General features: G+C 31.8%; 1 protein-coding gene across 1 annotated transcript in view; it reads left to right on the top strand.

The window, feature by feature from the left end:
* Positions 1-5,248, top strand: part of LOC123659415 — a 118,321-nt gene extending 113,073 nt beyond the window's left edge. Inside the window, 4 exon segments of the mRNA XM_045594631.1 lie at positions 772-902; positions 1,372-1,938; positions 2,810-2,916; positions 5,173-5,248. Coding sequence (XP_045450587.1) covers positions 772-902; positions 1,372-1,938; positions 2,810-2,916; positions 5,173-5,248 — 881 coding nt within the window.
* The last annotated feature ends 15,858 nt before the right edge of the window (positions 5,249-21,106 follow it).

The raw sequence follows: 21,106 nt of genomic DNA, 5'->3' as shown, positions 1-21,106 counted from the left end.
GGTGTGGCAAAGTCTAAATGCTCAAGGTCATTGAGAAGGGGGAGCCTCTTAAGGCCCATGGAAAAATTTTAATACAAAAAATAATAAAAAAATAAAAATAAAAAATAATTTAATTTTAAATTTTGACAAAACGAAGTCTTTCCGGGCAGCTAGTTAAGAATAATTATAAATAATGATCAATTAATTATAGAGCTTTTATAACAAAAACTGGTGACATTATAAACTTAACGGCGAACGGCTTAAACTGGCAAAATTTATTAAAATGGATGAAACTAAAAAAGATTTATGACTACAACTCTATAAATATCAATAGTGTTTCAACATCCTTTCGACGGTATCGCTTTAGATTTACTTTGTATATAATTTGTATTGCACTAAACTGTTAATCTATTTTGAGAAAGCAAAACATGATATGGCACGTTGTTTTCGTAATAACACAGAGAGGCTCCGTAACACTAAAACAGGTGTTTTATCTGGCAAATGGAACAATAATCGTACTTTATTTATAGGATACTATCTTTTTATTGTCTTCTGTATATATATTTTAAGAAACGTTGACCCTTGATCACGTTTGTATTTTAAAAGTGCATTTTTGGTTTTTGTTTTTTTATGTACTTGGTTTCTACCCACTATAAATAAAGAAGTGTTGATTTTTTTTTTTTTTGGGTTATTTTAATGCATTAACCAAATGCTTTTATATTGTATAGTTCTCGCATTATCGAGTTTATGATTCTTTATCTAATTCTCAATTCGTAATTCTATTTCTAACAGATCTCGACGATGATTCGCCTACCGAAAGGGCTCAAAGAATGATAACGCCCGAGGTTAGAGGTATTCTGAAGTCGGGGTCGACTGTGGTACCGACGAAAACTAAGACTTTGACTAAAGGGGAAAGTTCAGAGGTGAGTTTTTGTTTTATCATATTGAGGAAACAATATATTACCTATATGAAATTAATGATAAAACAGATTAAATTTCAAAGTATATTATCTGAAGGTATTATGCTAATATTAATGTTAGCAGTACATATAAATATCCACACAACGTCGGCGAAACTGTAAAATGCATGTTTTATTGTTATATCATAAATTAAGTATAATTTTGTATAATGCATCATCTGTATTTCTATGTCAACATTATAAACAGGATTTTTTATTGGGTGTACGTAACTAGACTTTCATAGTTTTTCCGTCAGTCGAATGATATGTTATCACAGAGAGACGTAGGCTATATTTTAACCAAACTAGCCAAACTAATTTTATTCATGTGGGTGAAATTGCAGATGGGAAGGTAGTATACTGTATCCCTAAAGTACTAGTCCTATACTTTATAATGCTATCTAATATTTATTTGATAATTCACTTGGATCAGGGTCTGAAGGACGAGGGTATCGACAGTTCTTCAGAAGACGAATCGGCTTCCGCTTCCAGCGTCTCATCATCAGAGAAAAGCTGTTCATCTTCAGACAGTTCCGATGAACTACCAGGTCCGAAGCCTCGACGGTTCCAGCGTAAGAACAATAAACTGAAATCATCTAGAACTGACTCTGATCTAACGAGAGTACTGCGAGATCCATACCCTCGTAAGATTCAGCTACCAGGAGCGAATGAATTAAAGGAGCGCATTAATCAAGCAAAAAATCCAGACGTGAAAATACCAATGTTGGGTAAATTGGGTAGAAAACCTTCAGAGGAAGCAAAGAATGAAGATGACAAGTCAAAATACAGGAGGTTTGTCAAGAAACTCGACGAGCCATTGCAGCTTGGAAAGTTACGACGACCGATGGAGAAAGTTTCTTCGATGGAGGAGAAACCGCCAATTCTCAAGATATCTGCATTAAATCAAGCAGCGAAGAACAAGTTCTTCGGTTTGGAAACGGATAAGAAGGACAAAAATATCGATGACTTAACGGCGGCCGTACGAAAATATATACCAGCGGTAAGTGTTGTGATCTATTATAGTAAAAATGCTGCTTTAGATAATAATGCTAAGTCCAGTTATACTGTTCCAATGTATTGTGGTAAGTAGCATAACGTCAATTCTCGTGCTCAATAACAAGCATTTATTTTATCTTCACATGTGACACATGACAAATCTTTGCCTAGTTGTCCAGCTGACCTTGTGGGTTTTCCCACCGTGCCTCGGAGAGTACTTTTGGTTCCGGTCGTTATCATAAATACCTGATAGCGATCGTTACTCGTCCGCCTCATCATCATCATCATCGCTGCATCATCCGGGAACATACCTGCCAACCCGCAGCAGCGTGGTGGATTAAGCTCCGATCCTTCTACACGGAGAAAAATGCCTATGCTCAGTAGTGGAATATTACAAGGTGAAGTGAGCGAGATATTTATATGATGGGATTTAAAGCAGTGCAGAGGGTAGAGCCCTTTAATTGTATTTAACTGAGGTAGGGCACAGCAGGAATTCCCTGCTCAAAATATGGAGCAGCCCGACTGGGGAAGTACCTCGACCTTACAGAAGATCACAGCTAAATAATACTGTTTTCAAGCAGTATTGTGTTCCTGTTGGTGAGTAAGGTGACCGGAGCTCCTGGGGGGGGGGGGGTTGGGTCGGCATCGCGTTTGCAATGCTTCTGGTGTTGCAGGCGTCTATAAGCTACGGTAATCGCTCACCACCAGGTGAGCCGTACGCTTGTTTGCCGACCTAGTGATATATATATAAAAAAAATCTCCTTCCTTGAAGATTTTGAAGTATTTGAATATTTTTTAAAGTTAAGGTCGAATGGTAAAGTTGATATCAATAGGGTATTAAGAGTCCAGGGCAGTGAGTGTGGTGGTGTGCGCAGGCGGGCGGGCCGGGGCCGCGGCTCGCGCTGGAGGCGGGCGCGTCGGGCAGCGACGGGGAGTCCAGCGGCGGCCGCGAGGTGCGGCGCATCAACGCGCGCCGGCACCGGTGAGTAGCGCTGCGGTATATGAGCAACTAGGGCATTAGGGAATTAGGGACCAGCCATAGGGACCGGCCGTGAGTTACGTCACGCGTTAAGTGGGGGGGGGGTATTGTATTTGTATTGGGCTCGATTTTCCGCATTTAGACGCAAAGGTGGTCCATTATGCGTGATGACGGGGGGGGGGGGGGTAATTGTAGGTAATACACAAAAATAAGTATACAAATGTACACAGGAGGTGTTATACAAAAAAAAAAAAAAACAGCGATCTCTTCCAGGCAACGAGCGTGGAGGAAATAATGTGAAAAAAGCGGAAGGGGTGTATAGGGTTAAAATTACAGGAAAGAAGAGGAAAACCAAATACACACATACATATATAAACAAATGTAAATATTATATTGTTTTGTTGGCGAATCGATATTAATTAAAATTGAAATAAAAATAATGTCAAAATTGATGTGTGAAATTGAAAAATATATAACGTTACACTAAGTAGGGTAGTAAAAGTTGTGAAATTCGTGTGATGTATTTTATGGCCGGTCCCTAATTACACGCCACTAGAGTTTACTCTTTAAGAGTTGTAACCTTAAAACTCATAAATAATATTTATAATACTAATAAAAGTGTGTATCAGCTCCGACTTGCGACTTAAACCGCGGTAAAACGTCACTCATATTTTTTCCTACATTACTACGTTCGGCATCTATCTGTACACCTACTATAATATTTTTTTTTTACACAGGTATATGATACACATATAAAACAAATTTTAGGCGTATATCATATACCCGTGTAAAAAATAAATAAATGACACTGCACATGTCTGCACAATGGGCGCACTTAGGGCTGTATGAGATGAAATTATATCATAATATTTATTTGGCTATTACGTCAAAAAAATGCGATTTCTTCCAGACAACCCAATATGTACCCTCTATAAGATATAATATCATGTATTAACTTATCGATATGTGTACCTTTCACTCTATAAAATCAAAATCAAAAAAAGCTTTATTGAAATGGTCCTATGAGCACTTTCGAATCGTCATCTTTCGAATTAAAATTTTAAAAGTGATTATTATTACAGAAAGACGTTTACTTTGAGCAGTCGGAAACTAGTAGTTACAATTTAACTACGATACAAACAGACAGACTTATAATACAAACATACTTATAATATATGCAAAGACTAGTTTAAGTTAAACAGGATAGCGGAGTTGTTCGACTCGTAGTTATTTATTTCAGGCACCAGAAAAATTTTAGTCTAAATTAAGCGATATCGATTTATGACTAATTTCGTTAGCTGATACAGATTTTTAAATTAAAAACCCCATAAAATGTTTCTTCCTATTGTCAGTTGTCTAAATCATGATCCTATGTTTAGTCTCTAAGCGCCTATCGTGAGAACATAATACACAACAAAAACAGCGTAAACAATATCTAAAATGTTTCAAATTAAGATAACATAGCTATTCTCCTAAACTTACATATTCTTGTTAGCCCTTTTATTAAATCATAATTACAAATCATTTTTACAAAGGATGTTGGCACGGGCGAATTTATCTCTATAAGAGATCTCTACCAGTCTACCCATGGTGGTGAGAAATTATGTTACCGCGGGACTTATAAGCGCAAGAGTCATAAAGTAAAAAAACGAACAAAAAAGGTTTAAAAATGCTAATAAAGCCATATTACATTACATTACAGCCTATACAGTCCACTGCTGGACATAGGCCTCCACAAGTTTACGCCAAAAATAACGTGAACTCATGTGTTTTGCCCATAGTCACCACGCTGGGCAGGCGGGTTGGTGACCGCAGTACTGGCTTTGTCGCACCGAAGACGCATAATAAAGCCATATACTTATTTTGTAATATATACATTTAAAATAAGTATTTTAGTAACTTTTCTCAGTAAATATGAAATCTGAATGAACGACTAATGAATATGTAATATGAATGAATGAATCTAAAATATATGATAATTTTAAGGTATTTTCTTATTTCAATCTCATAAATGCATTTCTGAAATGAATATAAAAATTGATGAGCATAAAACTATCAAACGATAATTTATTGTATTGATGCAACGAGCACTCATTCGAATTTTAAATAATACACAGATGACGTAATTGCGTATCCGAGATTATGATTCTTACGAAATATTCTTGTTGAACGTACATTGCGAATCACCAAGGCTATTGAAATTTTAGAAACAATTTACTCATTTCGTCAATATTGGTATAATTTATATTTTGTAACAAGGAAATTAGTTGTTGGTGTGGCTAACATAGTCTTAGTTAACTATTGCACATATGACACTGACTTAGCTCTGAAATAGTATATTGTATTTATTTTGAAAGAGATTTAGTGTTGTTCTGTTTACTCAATATAATATTACATACATAAAAAAACAGGCATCAATTACATTAACAAGTAATGCAACGTAGGTAGACGAAAAAATAGTTAAGTAAATGCGCATTGTTAGATATAACTCGAATAGTACTAATCAGATCATAATAAGTTTAAATGGGGACCACAGGACAAGAACCACCTTCCGATTAGAAAAAGAATCATAGAAATCGGTCCACCCAAGTAAAAGAGGTGAGTTAACATACATAAAATAAATACAGGCGAATTGAGAACCTCCTCCATTTTTTAAGTCGGTTAAAAAGAATCAATTAATTTTAAGATCGGTCTACTATAATAGATTTTAATTCACGTGAAAATCAAAATCAGAAATCACTCTATTCAAGTATGCTTCAAAAACACTTGTATACCTTCCTTTTACGATTTAAAATATATTTTTGTACCCCGCAAACGTTGTTTTGCCATATATTTTATTAACCCTCTTAATCTCCTTCCCTCTTATAAATTACGGGTGTAAAAAACAGATGTTGGTCGATTCTCAAACTTACCCGATATGCACACAAAATTTCATAAAAATCGGTTCAGCCGTTTCGGAGGAGTATTGTAACTAACATTGTGACATGAGAATTTTATATATAAAATATTAAGTCACTAGCTCCCTTTTTAACCGACTTCCAAAAAAGGAGGAGGTTCTCAATTCGACTCTATTTTTTTTTTTTTTTTTTATGTATGTTACATCAGAACTTTTGATCGGGTAGACCGATTTCGACAAATTTTGTTTTAATCGAAAGGTGGTGTGTGCCAATTGGTCCCATTTAAATTTATTTGAGATCTAACAACTACTTTTCGAGTTATATCTAATAATGCGTTTTTACTTGACGCTTTTTTCGTCGACCTACGTTGTATTATACTGCATAACTTTCTACTGGATGTACCGATTTTGATAATTCTTTTTTTTTGTTGGAAAGGGGATATCCCTAGTCTGGTACCGTGATAAGGAAACTAGGATCTGATGATGGGATTCCAGAGAAATCGACGGAAACTCTCGAAAATCCGTAATAACTTTTTACTGGTTGTACCGATTTTGATAATTTTTAATTTAATCGAAAGCTGATGTTTATCATGTGGTCACATATAAATTTTATCGAGATCTGATAACTACTTTTTGAGTAATCTTTGATAACGCGTAGTTGCTTGACTATTTTTTCGTCGATCTACGTTGTATTACTTGTCGATGTAATTGAAGTCGGTTTTTTTTCGTTTGCGAGCAAACACAATTATTTTATGAATACAACTGTCTCAAATATCTAGTTTGTTAGACTATTTTAATTTCGTTTGACTAAAATCAAATGAAAAATTACTTAAAATGTCTGTCTTAGGTCTAAAAAGTATTTAATAATTTGAAGCAATCGAGTGCAGCGGCCCGTTCAGTATTGTAGTGAAATTTTCGTTTCCGTTTTGTCACGGTTTTTTCATATTATTTCGATTTCGTTTTTAATGAAGCAAATAATGAGAGTATAATATTCTATATTTTACAAAGTACCTTTGGGAGAAAGTGTTGCCAATTCGTCTTTTTAAATCGATTAAAATAGAGGAAGTTATGTTTACAGACCGCATATTTATTTAAGTTTTTTAAATGAGTGTTACGTAAGAATCGATTTCGAAATAACATTATTGTTTCTTTACTTTTTACGTTTTAAAAAATATAATACAAATATTGCTAAAGAAATATTTGCAAAAAATAAGAGAAGAAAAACAAATAATATTGCAATAGGCGGTGTTATCGATAAAAGAGATACACAAATGCTGTATATAAAAAACTATGTCGTAAATGTTGTCTAATGGAAAAGTTATTATAATCGATTTAGAAGTGAAGTGAGTGTGTCGATTCATAAAAATGAAAATTAAAAATTCGTTTTTCAGATTGTAAAATGACGATGCTACAGTGCTTTTGAATCTTACTCGAATGAAGAATTTTTTTGTGTACCCTTTAGCCTCTTATATCCCACTGCTGGGCATAATACCTCTTTCCTCGTGTAGGAGAAGACTTACAACCAAACCGAAAATGAATATTGTATAAAACACAAAATTCCACTCCGAGTAGGAATCGAACCCGCGACCGTCGATTTTTAGGCACCACCGACACGGCACACGCACCATTACACCAGAGCGCTTTTTTGATTAACGGTATAACATTATCAGTTGACTGTAACCTATATCTTGATTCCGCAAGAGATTCGCTCGCATTTTGCTTAATCGGATTATATACTTTTTTAAATCAACATAAATCTATTTCATCTATTTCATGTAAATTTTATTGCCCTTTTTTGTCTGTGGTACCATTTGAGAGTATTAGAGTTATAAATTTCTTTTAAAAGAAATAGTAGTAATAGTAAAAAATCAAATGAGCACATTTTTAAAACTACGTACATGTGTTATCCCTTGAAGATGCAGCAATAAAATATTGAACTCTACAGTAACGAGTTCGTATGAATTATAAAAAAAAAAAAAAAAAAATTATATAAAAGTATGTTCTTTTAAATAATTTTGCAAGTATTTCTTAGTTTATTCTACTTTGTAAATTTCAATACTTGCCTTGCATTTGATGTACATTATGTGTACATACATGATTACAAATATGTGTATATGAAACTAATACGAGTATAATGACTAGTTGAATCGAAATTGCGACGTCAAATTAAAATTTTTGTTTGTCTTAATTTTAATTACGTTATACTCTTTGTAAGTACGTAAGAAAGATTTAGTAATAAATTATATTTTATATCTACGATTTTATTTTTGTGTTACCCACATTAGGAATTCTAAACATTTTTGAATATCATATCAAAAATTGACCGCTCAGCGGGGTTCGAACCCGCGTCACCGACTGACCGTGTCGGCGCTCTAGCCAATTAATCTATGGAACGATGTACCCGCTAGATCGAATTTTTTTTCGCTTAAACCGAATATAAAAATCATCATATCAAACAACACACACAACACACAACGGTCAGTCGGAGACGCGGGTTCGAACCCCGCTGGAGCGGTCAATTTTTGATATGATATTCAAAAATGTTTATATTGTATATATTTATATGATTATAGATAATATTAAATATAGTCAGATAACATAAAAAAATCTCATCCTGCTTAGTTATATGATACAATCCAACTGTGTAGAATCTAAACTCATATTAAAAAGCTTGAGAGATTAAAAAACTTATCTACTTACCTGATGTTATAAATATTTTTACGTTACAAAAAATATATTATTTTAATTATAAACAAACAATTATTAGTATTAACTGATAAAATCTTATCAGCGCTATCGTAAAGAAAGCTGAAGAAACAACTTAAAATTAATTTTTTAACAAAAAAAATGCAATACAAATGTAGGTCAAGTACAAGTGAATATTGCTTGGTAGAGTGAATAATGTTTAACACAAAACGAACGCTTTTTGTGCCGTAGTACGTTAGCTAAGTAAATTGAGTTTTTATGTTCAAATACAATTTACGATTTAGTACTAACGATTATTTTGTGATTAGTAATTTAGTGTTTTAATTTTGTAATATCTGCGTTTGGTCAGTGATGTTTGCATGATGAATTTTATTTTTATTTTATTTATTTTTTATAAATAAATGCTTTACACTCATTGGCCCCAAGTAGGATTTTCTCGTGTGGGGGTCCACACGAACACAAAAACAACACAAACACACACAAACACAAACGCCCAGACCACGACAATCATCTATATGGTAAATACAAATGTTTGTAGTGAGCGGAGTTCGAACCTGCGACCGCCAGCACAATAGCCAGTGCTGTGACCACTGCGCCAATCGTCACATTTAGATTTTTAGGTACTATTATTATATATTATATTAAACTAAACGGAATAATAACTATGCAATAAAAGATGTGCAATGGCGGTCTTATTAAATATGGTTCGTATACAAAGATTCTGAAGGCGCTCAGGCTTATTTATTGAGTTGTTCATCTTTTAGATTCAAAAAAATATATTATTAGCGTAGTCAAGGATTGGTAAAAGAAGTGATTGTGCTAACGAAATTTTGATTGCTTCGGTCTGTATTCGCAGTTGCGTTGTTTTCTCTTCTGGTTGAGTAAGACTGAACATACTAGCACTTCAGTTAAATTGAAAACACATTTAGAAAGTATTTAAACAAATGATACTGCTCAAAATATTTATTTTTGTATAAAAATATAGTTGTTATTCAGAATATGGCTTATTGTGGGAACATTCGTCTATTTATTTTCCGTAGTATACTATTGAAACGATTTCTATTATTATTCATCAACAAAAACATTCAGTTAACTATAAAACAACGTACCACGACTTACCTTATCAAAACAATAGCTATACATTTGAAAACGCGAGCATACGTATATTTAGGGAAATCCATCCGATGATAATCTATAATACGTAGGTATATGATGTATGAATAATTTACGTAGCAATAAAACGTCACAGCTTTCACTCAAGAGCCGATACAGCGCTATGCACTGAGTCATGTTGAAAACCTGGTAGAGTAACTCCGATGACGTTTCAAGGCGCTAGTTTTGAATGTTCTCTTTTATTTCTAGATTTAATTTAGATAAATTATAAGAATAAAAATAAACGTTGAATGTATGGGTCATTTTTGTTCAATAAAGACTTAAGATTTACTAGCGACCCGCCCTGGCTTCGCACGTTTGCAAAAACTACCAGTGTTCCTCTTCTATATATACATATAAACCTCCCTCTGGAATCACTCTATTTACTAAAGAAAATCGCATCAAAACCTGATGCGTAGTTTTAAAGATCTAAGCATATAGACAGCGGGAAGCGACATTGTTTTATAATATGTAATGATTATTATTATTTAAAAATAAACGTAATTGGTTGTTTTTTAAATACTATTTCTCTATTGATCTTCTATAGTATTATTGTATCAATAGCTAATAGTTTATTATTATTTACATCTGTACATCTTATGGGATGTACTGTTATCAAAATTTGGTATTGTATGTGGATAATATTAAACTCTACGCAATGAAAAACATGCAAAAAAGTCCGTGGCATCATATTTTTGTTTCTTAAATATCCTTTTTACTGATAAAGACGATGATAGAAAATTGTGTAGCCTTAATTTTTATTATTAAATCAGTTTTACGATACAAAAAAACATAGTAAATATGCTGAATATAAAAACGTCCATTTTCAATAATATATTTTGATAATAATATATTTTCAAAAATATATTTTGATTATTATATTTTGACAAGTTTTAATTGTTTCGATCGTAGCAGTGTTGTAAATTATTAATATATTTTGTAGTTTATAAAAAATAAATAATATTGTAAATATAACATAACGTGATTTGTAATGAAATAATTCTAAATCAAAGTAAATAGCGGATAACTCTATGATGTCATTATAAAGATTACGTTTTGGGAAATTACCAAACTGTGTGAATAAAGGAAGAGCTGTATATGGATGATCACGTTTATGTCGAAAGCAATATTTAACACTTTAATATATTGGTATGTAAAAAAAAATACTTAAAAATAATTGTAAATCATATGACACGCTAAAAATAATGTCTATTCCGCATCCAGTAGCATATTATTTATTCTCTAACAACACGAGAAGTCACAAAACCTAATTTTTTTTTTTTTGTATTTGGCTCACACGCAAACAATATCACGGTAATTATTCATTGCACAATACAACACAATAACGTGTTTAGCGAATGGCCCACAAACCTAGCTTTTGTAACGCCGGGTAATTGCGCCCGAGCAGATACGTATCTACAGGCAACGGTACTGATATCGATGACTCATTATAGTTCGGCTGCCGAATTATGTTTCTTTATTAATTTATTAGTCGGTTCCTATACTTAAAAAAAAAACATTGTTTTGACTTCAAAAGAAGGAGAAAGTTCAAAAGTTATATTATTTTGTTGGGCTTAACATTCTTTTTTCAATTTTAACTTTTGATTCAGCTCTTCTCTCACACACACACACACACACACAGCTCTTCTCAAATACTTATATTTGTTTACGAGTATAGTCATATCTTGTTTAAATTTTTAATCGTTAATTAAACACTTTTTATTCATCCACTCAAGCTCAAATGCATATTTCATTTAATTATACATTACTTGATTGAATATACAACGAATACGACATGTTCGAAATTTAACAGTTCGCGAATAAAACGAAACGTTTTTTTAATATAGAAACCGGGTTTTAATGATGTTTGTAACAGTTTGTGATAATACGATCGATATTATCATATCAACGGAATTATAATAGAAGTTATATTTATTAGGCGCCATACTTTATTTTAAGTTCATTGACATTTAAAAATCTGCGAATTAATAAAATAAAATTTGTCTGTGTGCTAATATATTTAATCGTAAAGTTATTAAAAGCATAGTGTAGCAAATCATGTCTGCGTGATATTTTTTTGTACTTCTCGAGATTAAAAATTGGATTTTAATGAAAATAATCCTATATAATTTTTCTTTTTTTGAATAATTTTATTGTATTTTATTGTTCTTATTTCAACAAAGTTGCGGTTTGTGCACATATAAAAAATAGACAAATAGAATAAGCTTAAAATCGAAAATAAAATTATATTTGAATGAAGTGTAACTTTTTGATTTTTATAGCGTTTTACAAATTTAAGAACATATTATACTCTCATTCATTTATATATTATTTATATGAAGCTTAACGTATTAATTATATTCCGCAATACAAGAATAAATAACGTCCTACGTTTATATATAAGGTCAATATTAAGACGATTAATTTTCTTACCAACCTTTTATCTTAAAAAAAACAGTTATCAAATGAATATTATGTTTTAGGAAGGAAAAGTAGAATTGCGTTTAAAAAAATCTTGTAATTCTCTTACACTAATATATTGTTAAAAATATCATGGATGTTGTTTTCTTTTATCATTGCATAGAGTCATTTGATAATGAATCGTTTTATATAATATAAAATACGCTTATGTTAAAGGGTAAAAATATTTTTGTTGCAATTGTAAAAATAATTCAAAATGAAAATCCGCTAACGTCAAAAAAATAACTGATATTGATATGGTTTATTGATTGTCAAGTAAGGATATGCATGTGTAGATTAATATCATTGTTAAGTAAAAGATCGAGTTATAGGTCGTTAACTCATCAAAGTGGGAGGATAATAAGATAAAGGCGAGAGGTTATTGTCGTTATATCGTCTGGATCTACATTAATGTGTGTGAATCTAAATTACAATTGGTACAATTTGTGCCTCGAACACGATTGCTGAAATTAAAACAACGTTTGTGTTTTCCTTATACATTATAGTAGGTAACTTACGTATAAATATTGACGATCTCTACATTACCTCTACAGGAGCTGTATCATTATAAATAAATATCTTTAACATACACACGTTCGCCTGTTTCTAAGGTAAGCAACTTAATGCTTGTGTTATAGGTCAACAACAGGCTGATATAGTTACTTTTTTCGGTAAATATATAAATAAAACATATTTACATCCAGACTCAGGATGGTAATCCAACCCATATCGCCCAAACCAGAAAGTGCGGTCACTGCACACTGCGCCTCCGCGGCACCAGTCTGGTTAAAGCTAGTCCGGCCAAAATTTTTAACTTTTTTAGATATTGTCGAATTTGGCCAGTGTTATCATACTATGATTTCTTGTGAAGTTGTATAATATTTCGCAGTATGCAGTCTTTTTTTAAGAAAACAAATTCTCAAACGATACTGTTTGATTGTGAGTTTACGTAAAGACCAAACTCTTATGTTTTATTGTATTGTACAAACGAATGTTTGTCACGATTGTACATTTATATGATTTTATGTGACTTGATCCTAAGCAAATCTCTACTAAAAGATGTAAGTACCACAAAATTTATTTATATTATTTTTTTTTAATATTTTTATTATTTATTTTATCTTGATGGTACTTAAAAGATAAAGAAAAAACGAAGGCGTAGATGTAATTAGTTTTATAAAAACATCCTTTATTTTCAACTAGAGTACGGAAGTGTAGCTTAACGAAGCGTGTCATTATATTATTTTCAGTCACTTTTATTGTTAGTATTATTATGTAAAATACACTAAGTACTATACTACTACTTATTATTATATAAAGTAACTATCTAGTTGCTGTTACATAAATAATGTTTATTATCTTATCATTTTATATAATGTTCGATGAAATTGCCTTAAGATGATATATCGTACCTAGATGTAATTCCATAAACGTACCAATAATTCAATAGTCAATTATATCAAGACATGTCGCCAATATGTCGTACGAACAAGGTTTTCCGATAAATCCATAATTGCGAACGGGAAGCAATTATAGGAAACTTATATAAGACAAAACTAATACCATGTCTAATATGTCGGTTGATGTATGTATGGTTTTGCGTCTATTTCCGTAAATTTCACCTTGTTAGAGTTTGGAATAATGCCCTAAAACATGTGTTTTGTGCCCCAGTATATCATATTAACGAAGTTACTGTGATGTGTTTCTTGCTAAAACAATAATTACTACTACATTAATACGAAAAACAGATATGTAGGTAGATTTTTTTTTAAATTTTATAGGGTATCTATTTTAATTGAATCTAAATCTAATTTTAATTCATAAATACCGCAAAAGAATTATTTAAAAATAATATATATAAAAAAAAGAAATATCTCAGAATTCCATATTGATGACAACTAATTGAAATATAATGGGTTTTATAAAACTGTATATGAAAATTGATATTAATTTTTTTAAACCTGTACGGTAACTTCTTAGACTTGAAAAATACTTAAATAATAATATAAATAGCTTTATATTGAAAATATTGCAACCGCTATCCCGCTACAATTAATATACATCATTGTAGTTTCAAACATGTCTGTCTATACACACAATACATAGCTTTTCATTTCGAATTCGTTGCAATATTTCATTCGAAATTTATTCTAGAAATATAATGTAATTTTTCATTATTTCTTCCTAGACTATATTATCGATTTGTTCCTGAGGTCATAAACACCGTAAACTAACCTTGCCAGGATTCATTGTCTAGACCGAGTCTAGACTTAAATTGCACTCGAGTAAAATTTTAAAGCGCCAACGAGAACTGTTGAGGAGCAATCGTGCTAGAGTAGTTGTAGAAAACCTTACGAATTTAATTCAGTTAATGATTTTATTACTTATTAATATTCTTCAATTTACCAATTCAATTTGAAATCGTTTTAAAACTTTGCAGCTAAATTATAAGTCAACCGCGGAAAAAGTAAGTTGCGTCACTTCACACGATGATTTTGTAATTTAAGTCTTATGTTTTACGACGAAAATACCATCTAGTTGTATTATTTTTTACTTTCTGTTTCGACAGAAACGTGTAATGCGTTAGTGTCGGTGCACTGAATCCGTTTTTACTTCATACGCAATCTGTTATGAGTTACGATTTGAATGTAGGTTAATGTTTTTGAGATTGACTTATGATGCATGTTCGAATCCATTTATTGATAGTTTGATAACGCGTGATGCGTTGCAAGACCAGTTTTAAATTATCATTCAATCGTTTAATTTATAGCTTAATCTGTTTTCGTATGTGTTGTTTTGATACTGTTTCTTATTTATGTTTTAGTATCTCTTTAATGTAATCATAAATATCAAAGACGCTGGTTAAACACGGGTTTATAATGATGTCCACATAAAACACACACACTACCTTTTTTGGTTGGATACGTATGTATTCTTTGTATACTCATATAAAAAACTGGTTTCTATTTTAACTTATATTCCGATATTAAACTGCTTGTAGAAGCTAGAAGAGAGATTTTAATTTATATATATTGTCGTACTTGTTCCATACATTCTTCAAGGAATTTTATTATTCGCTTCAAATATTTCATTTTAAAATGCCAAAGCGTCGTGCTATAGGTTCCTTGCACCGCACGTGTTTGCGAGATCGTCGAAGCGATGTACAAAGGTCAGACACTGAATAGATTCTCGCAGATGCCTGGTACACAATAGAGCACAGTAACAATAATTCAACATCACTTGCGTAAATCGGGAACACTGACTAAATGGTAATTTCTGACAGTTGTTTCTAATTTGTCTGAATGCTCGCGCCTGTCAGATGTCAAGACAAGTTTCCATTGAATTTCCACATTCTGTCAGAACATTCGTTCTATTGTATCGGCTAGAGCGATTTCGATATCGATAGCGTCTTCGCGGAGGTCTTCATTGTTTATTCAGACTTCAAGTATATATAAAATAGCGCTTTTGTTTTATGTATAACGCTCGTTGTATCATAGAATACATTTAGTGAGCGCGGTGTGCGTTCATCTCATAGCGAACTATTGTTTATTCAAGTGTAGCGCGTTTGAATGCGTGTTATTAATTACACGGTATCATAAATCGATAATTGATACGTTACTACCGATTATTTCACTTATAAGTTTTTTCCACAACACTTTTTTTTATATTAAGTTATTTTGTAACATTTCATCATTAAAGTACACATTAATTTTATTTCCAAAATATTATTTATTTTTGTAATCGTATAAAATAAACGTTATATAACGCTGTAATTGTAGTTTAAAATTAAATATAAATAAAGCCGTAAAATAATTTACCATAATAAACATCAACATCCGTGGGAGTGAAGACTAAATTATTCCCTGGGAAATCTCGAACGGTTCACATTACTTTTTTTGAGTGCTCTATCGAGTTCGAACTAAGACAAGAATACGAGTTGTTTGTTTACATGTCCGCTGTAGTACGTCCGCGTGTAGGTAACGGGCCGTTAGAAGCCGCGGGGCGCTTCCACGGCTCGACAACACAACGATACGGTCAAAACTCAAAACCAGCCAGGCAGTCGCACGCGGCGGACGCGACAGCTTACACACGCCGGTCGCTCGCACCAGCTGATCACGACACATTACAATACAAATATCAATTAAAATACACGTGTGAACAAACGCTCGTTCAGTATAGTCGTTTATCTGCAACCGATGCGATGATACGCGTAGCTCATTGGATACGGACAGATCGATAAAGCGGACCCGCGCTCCAGCGAGAGCTAGGAATATTTCGGTGCAATATGATTAAAGTTGCAATCAATTGTAGATTTAATGAAGACTGATTCTCAGTAGCTTCAATTGAAGGGCAAGGACTGACTGACCGCAAGAGTTCGCCTTACAAGTGCAGTGTTCGTGAGAATGAATTTCCTCGATTGATTCCCGCTATAGTTGTAACTTCGAGTGTATTATATTATTAAGTCAACAGTAGGTATATTTATAAATAATATTTCCCATGCTATTTGTTTACATTAATATCACAGTGTTTCCTTTGACGCAATTTAATCAAAACATACGTTGATATGTTTTTTTAGTAAAGAAAATTATCAACCATTGCTGTAAACGTTTTTGTTTGTCCTTGAATTTGCAATATATTTTTATTTATGTAGATTGTTTGCTCTCGTTAGAGCTATGTCGTTAGTGTATTTCGCGAAAAATCAATCGTTTCCTCATGCGACCTATATTGTTTGTGTGTGAGAAATTATTGTTGTATTCACAACCCCGCTGACGGTGAACTTGAAGGGTGCGTTACCCTCTAGATTCTGTGCCAACATTCTACAGACTTGAAATACTTTTAGTGTTTTGCATCTCTGAGATATTTCATTCATTTTCATCTTTGAGATTGCATTGAAATTATTCATAAATGTCGTGATCATATTTCATTTAATAAACTTCAAAATTTTAATACAAATTTCAAAGTTAATCCGAAGTCACTAGCATCTATTTTGTGTATTACTTAATATTTTCTATGTATTATAGATAGCAAGTAAGTGTATATATAAACATAGATAATAATAATAATAATAATAATAACAATAGTGACAACAATAATTAAAGTAAGGCGCAATATAATTCTATTTTTTTTTGCATGTAAGATATCAATTAAGTTTAGCATGATTTTGGTCGGTGGACTCACGTCTGCATTAGGGATACTAAGAATAATTAGTTCTCTTAATGTAAGCTGCAGTAGTGTAACAAGTAAACGATCAGTAATAAAACTAAAAATCGGAATAACAAAAGCACGGGCTCTATAAGCCTGTGGACATAACTTTATATATATTAAAAAAAAAAAAAAATTCAATGTTTTAATCGTAAAGAAATTACATTGAAATAAGCAAGGTAATTGATAAATTGGAGAGAGTGGTAGTCAAATCTTATCTTATCTAATAATGCACGCGACATCTAGTAACAGCTAAAAGGACTTTCACTGTCGACATGTACCAACTATTAGGAACTTATTCATACAATGGACTACTTTCTACCCTTAGAATTGAATACGTATATTTCATATTTCTTTTCTACCTTTGGTAAACGGAAAATATTTCCACTTTTCTTTATCTTTGTATATTGATAATAAATCAATTATTATCAGATTTCATCATTAAAAATACAATATTTTGTCATATCTTTAAAGTGCATCAAATTTTTGATAGTATTAGTGTACTCCATATTTGTCAATAAAGTTGGCAGTAATTTTGAAATAATGTTATTGTGTTCATTATTTTAGAAATGGTCGACAAACTCTATTAATGATTTCTTTTTTGTTATTCGTAATGTAAGCTATACTTTATACCAACATACACGATACGATTACTTTTTTATATCTTGTCACAAAATGAAAATTACTTTATAACAAGTAATACATTACAATACGTATTGTTAAACTAAACTACCGATAAAAAAATTAGAAATAATTTTCTCCAACAACCAAATACAATTGCACGTTTAAGTGTGTTCCTGGAGATCGACATTAAAATCTTATGCAGCCTTTATCTTGAGACAAAGTCTAGAACTGTAGATTTTTTTTTTTTTTTTTTTTATGACAAATAGGCAGGCATTTGACCACAATCTCACCTGATGTTAAGTGTAGATGTTTATTATGCGCGAATTTGCGGGTAAAAGTTCATATTTACATGTGTTTTGTGACGAAAGTAATGCATTCGATACGTATTCAAAGCGTGTGCGGATTCACAAAAGGCGGTCAGATCCCATCGATCAGTTCAAGACGCGAGTTTCACCTTCTTTCGTATTCCAGGAAGTGTCAGGAACACTTAAACGCATTTCCTAGAGATACATCCGTGTCTTAGCCATTACATACTCGGATTTTATAACGTTAAGTGTTATCTTAATTGAATATACGCGCTAATTTCATTTTGTTTATTTTCTTTTTATTTGTGTTTATGTAATTTAGTTCTGTAACTGATTTTATGTAGTTTGTTATGTAGATAATATTGAAGACACTTTCGTATGGATATAATTTTTAATATTTTCGAGGATGATTCACTTTGATTTCCTGTAAAGACATGTAGTGGTCGTATTCGTATTTAGATTTACTATTATCTTTATGGCACGTAAATATTTTTACAACTTTGTATTATTTATAACAACTAAAGGTTTTTCCCCGTGTTAAGAAATATGCACTTAGAAAGATTAATTGCAAATAATATCAGTGATGGCTCTACTAGTAATTAATATAATTATATACCTAATGGTAGAGTTTCACCTATCGTTATTTGCATAAACCCTAATAAGTAAAGATGGAACGTCTTACGTGGTACTAAGATGTAACACAGTTGTATTTTTTTTTCTTCTAAATATCAAAAAAGTAACCGCTTAATATCTTCAATAGTTATTGATATACGGCCAGTTTCAATATTCTATCCTTCTCTAAATTTGCATACCAGAGATAGAATTTCGACGTAAACTTCATACAAAATTTGTCAAAAATCGTATTACTATTTGGTGAAACCAGAGATAAATAAATTATTAAAAATTACCGATAGTTATACCACTTAAGCTTTATAAAAATGTATTCATTTTATTCTTTAACGAGTGCATCACGACTATTTTATGCAATGTTACTCGAAGCTTGTTAATGTTACTGTCACAGTACAGACCCTTTCCACGATCGTGTTCTGTCGACCGTGACTGTGAGTTTTTTCGTCACCGTTAACCGTACTGTTTGTGTACTGTAGACCATAAAGAATGGAATGAGAAGTTATTTTACTAAGTATTATATTGACTATAAACGGCGGGGTTATGTTTACATAAACGTAATGTGGTGTCATCGACTAGATCATCTCTATTTTTGATTTACTTTGATAGTATAAGTAACTGTTCCACTCATAGTTCATAGTAAGGTTTCTTAGTTAAAACCGTAGTTACTAAACTTTTGATTAAGTACCGATGACAGATGACTTACTTTGTATTCGTAAAACAGGCTTTTTATATAAACAAAGTATAAAATAAATTTTACTATTGATGATTTCAGTAAAATTTAGTTTTATAAATATTCAAATGGGATCCAGATAAAAATAATAACGTTATTATTTAAAAAGGTAAAAAAAATACCCACAATTACGAACATTATATGCAACAATTTTTTAACCGAACTGAAAAGGGTCACGTATGACCCTGATCACGGATCACACCGAAGTGTATGATAAGTTCGGAGCTTTAACTGTTTTAAAATCAAGCGATAAATTTTATGTCTATGACAAAATGCCTATAATGAACAAATATTTCTACTACTACGTACACGTAGGTTAATTTAGCGTACAATTATTTTCGCGGTTTTTATTCAATTACACGGAGAGAAGTTTTGTGGTTGAATTTGTTCTCGGACAACGTAGACACGTCCGAGGCTGGATTTTTTACATCTGGCTGTAATTTGTATCAGCATTTATTATAGCGTTTTAACTTTAGCATTGTTACTTTTTGTAATATTTTATTTTATTTCAAAGAAAATTGATTTTATTGTAGGTGACTTGTGGTTTATGTAAACGAAAAAGTAAATAAATGTCATAATAAAATGTGATAATCAAGGTATCATTGAAATAACTTTCTTCCTTGGCTTTACGTGGGTTTTTTTAAATGTTCTGGGAAGTTTAGCGAAATAAATTATTCGACTACTTTGTATTTCTAATACACAAATAGCCTTTCTATAGCTTTGCCGTTAAAAGTCCGAAAGAGCATAAAAATAGTAATACATAAACAGTCTGGAAATTAAAATGCATTTACACAAATTGAACTAGAGTATTAACATAGAAATAGAAAATCCTGTTTTACTCTCTAACAAATGCTTAATACAATGTGTGCGTCTGTCTAGGGTGTAGAGTTAAAATTAGTACCGCATCCCCATTTGACGTTGATATTTTAGTATCACTAATGACAGGAGTGTTTAAACCGTAGGTGTCCCAAGTTAATTTACTCAAAGCAATTAACCGTACTGGGGCTGTCTTCCGGAGACGCGATAAATTTAGAACTTTGATTGACTTAACCATAACCGATCTATTTTTATGTTGGTAGAGAGCTAATTTTTTTATTACTAATATAAATAATGGTTAAGTTAAATTTTAACTTTTGACTGGCCATGCCGCAAAGGTGGCAGTGACTGCTGAAGTATGGTTGGTCGATTTCCGCTAACTACGTTTTTGAACGCGCTTTTGGGCTTAAAATATAATTAAATTACATATATTATATATAAATAGATTAATAACAAAGAAATATAAGTTTATCAGCCGGCTGTTATCTGTTAACAATTACGTTTTAAGCAACAGATGACTGTGTGTGTGTACTTTAAATGTATTTATTAAACGTATTAAAGTTGTAATCGCATTTAATATTACTACAACAACTACTTTGAAAGTTGTAGTTATCTGTTTAATTCGTATCCTATGTACATATACTTTTATACTCTTACAGTTTTCTTAAAAAT

The sequence above is a fragment of the Melitaea cinxia genome, chromosome 14, assembly GCF_905220565.1.
Source record: "Melitaea cinxia chromosome 14, ilMelCinx1.1, whole genome shotgun sequence".
NCBI lineage: Eukaryota > Metazoa > Arthropoda > Insecta > Lepidoptera > Nymphalidae > Melitaea > Melitaea cinxia.
The sequence above is the reverse complement of the archived record's forward strand: the minus strand, read 5'-3'. Positions and strand labels throughout refer to the sequence as shown.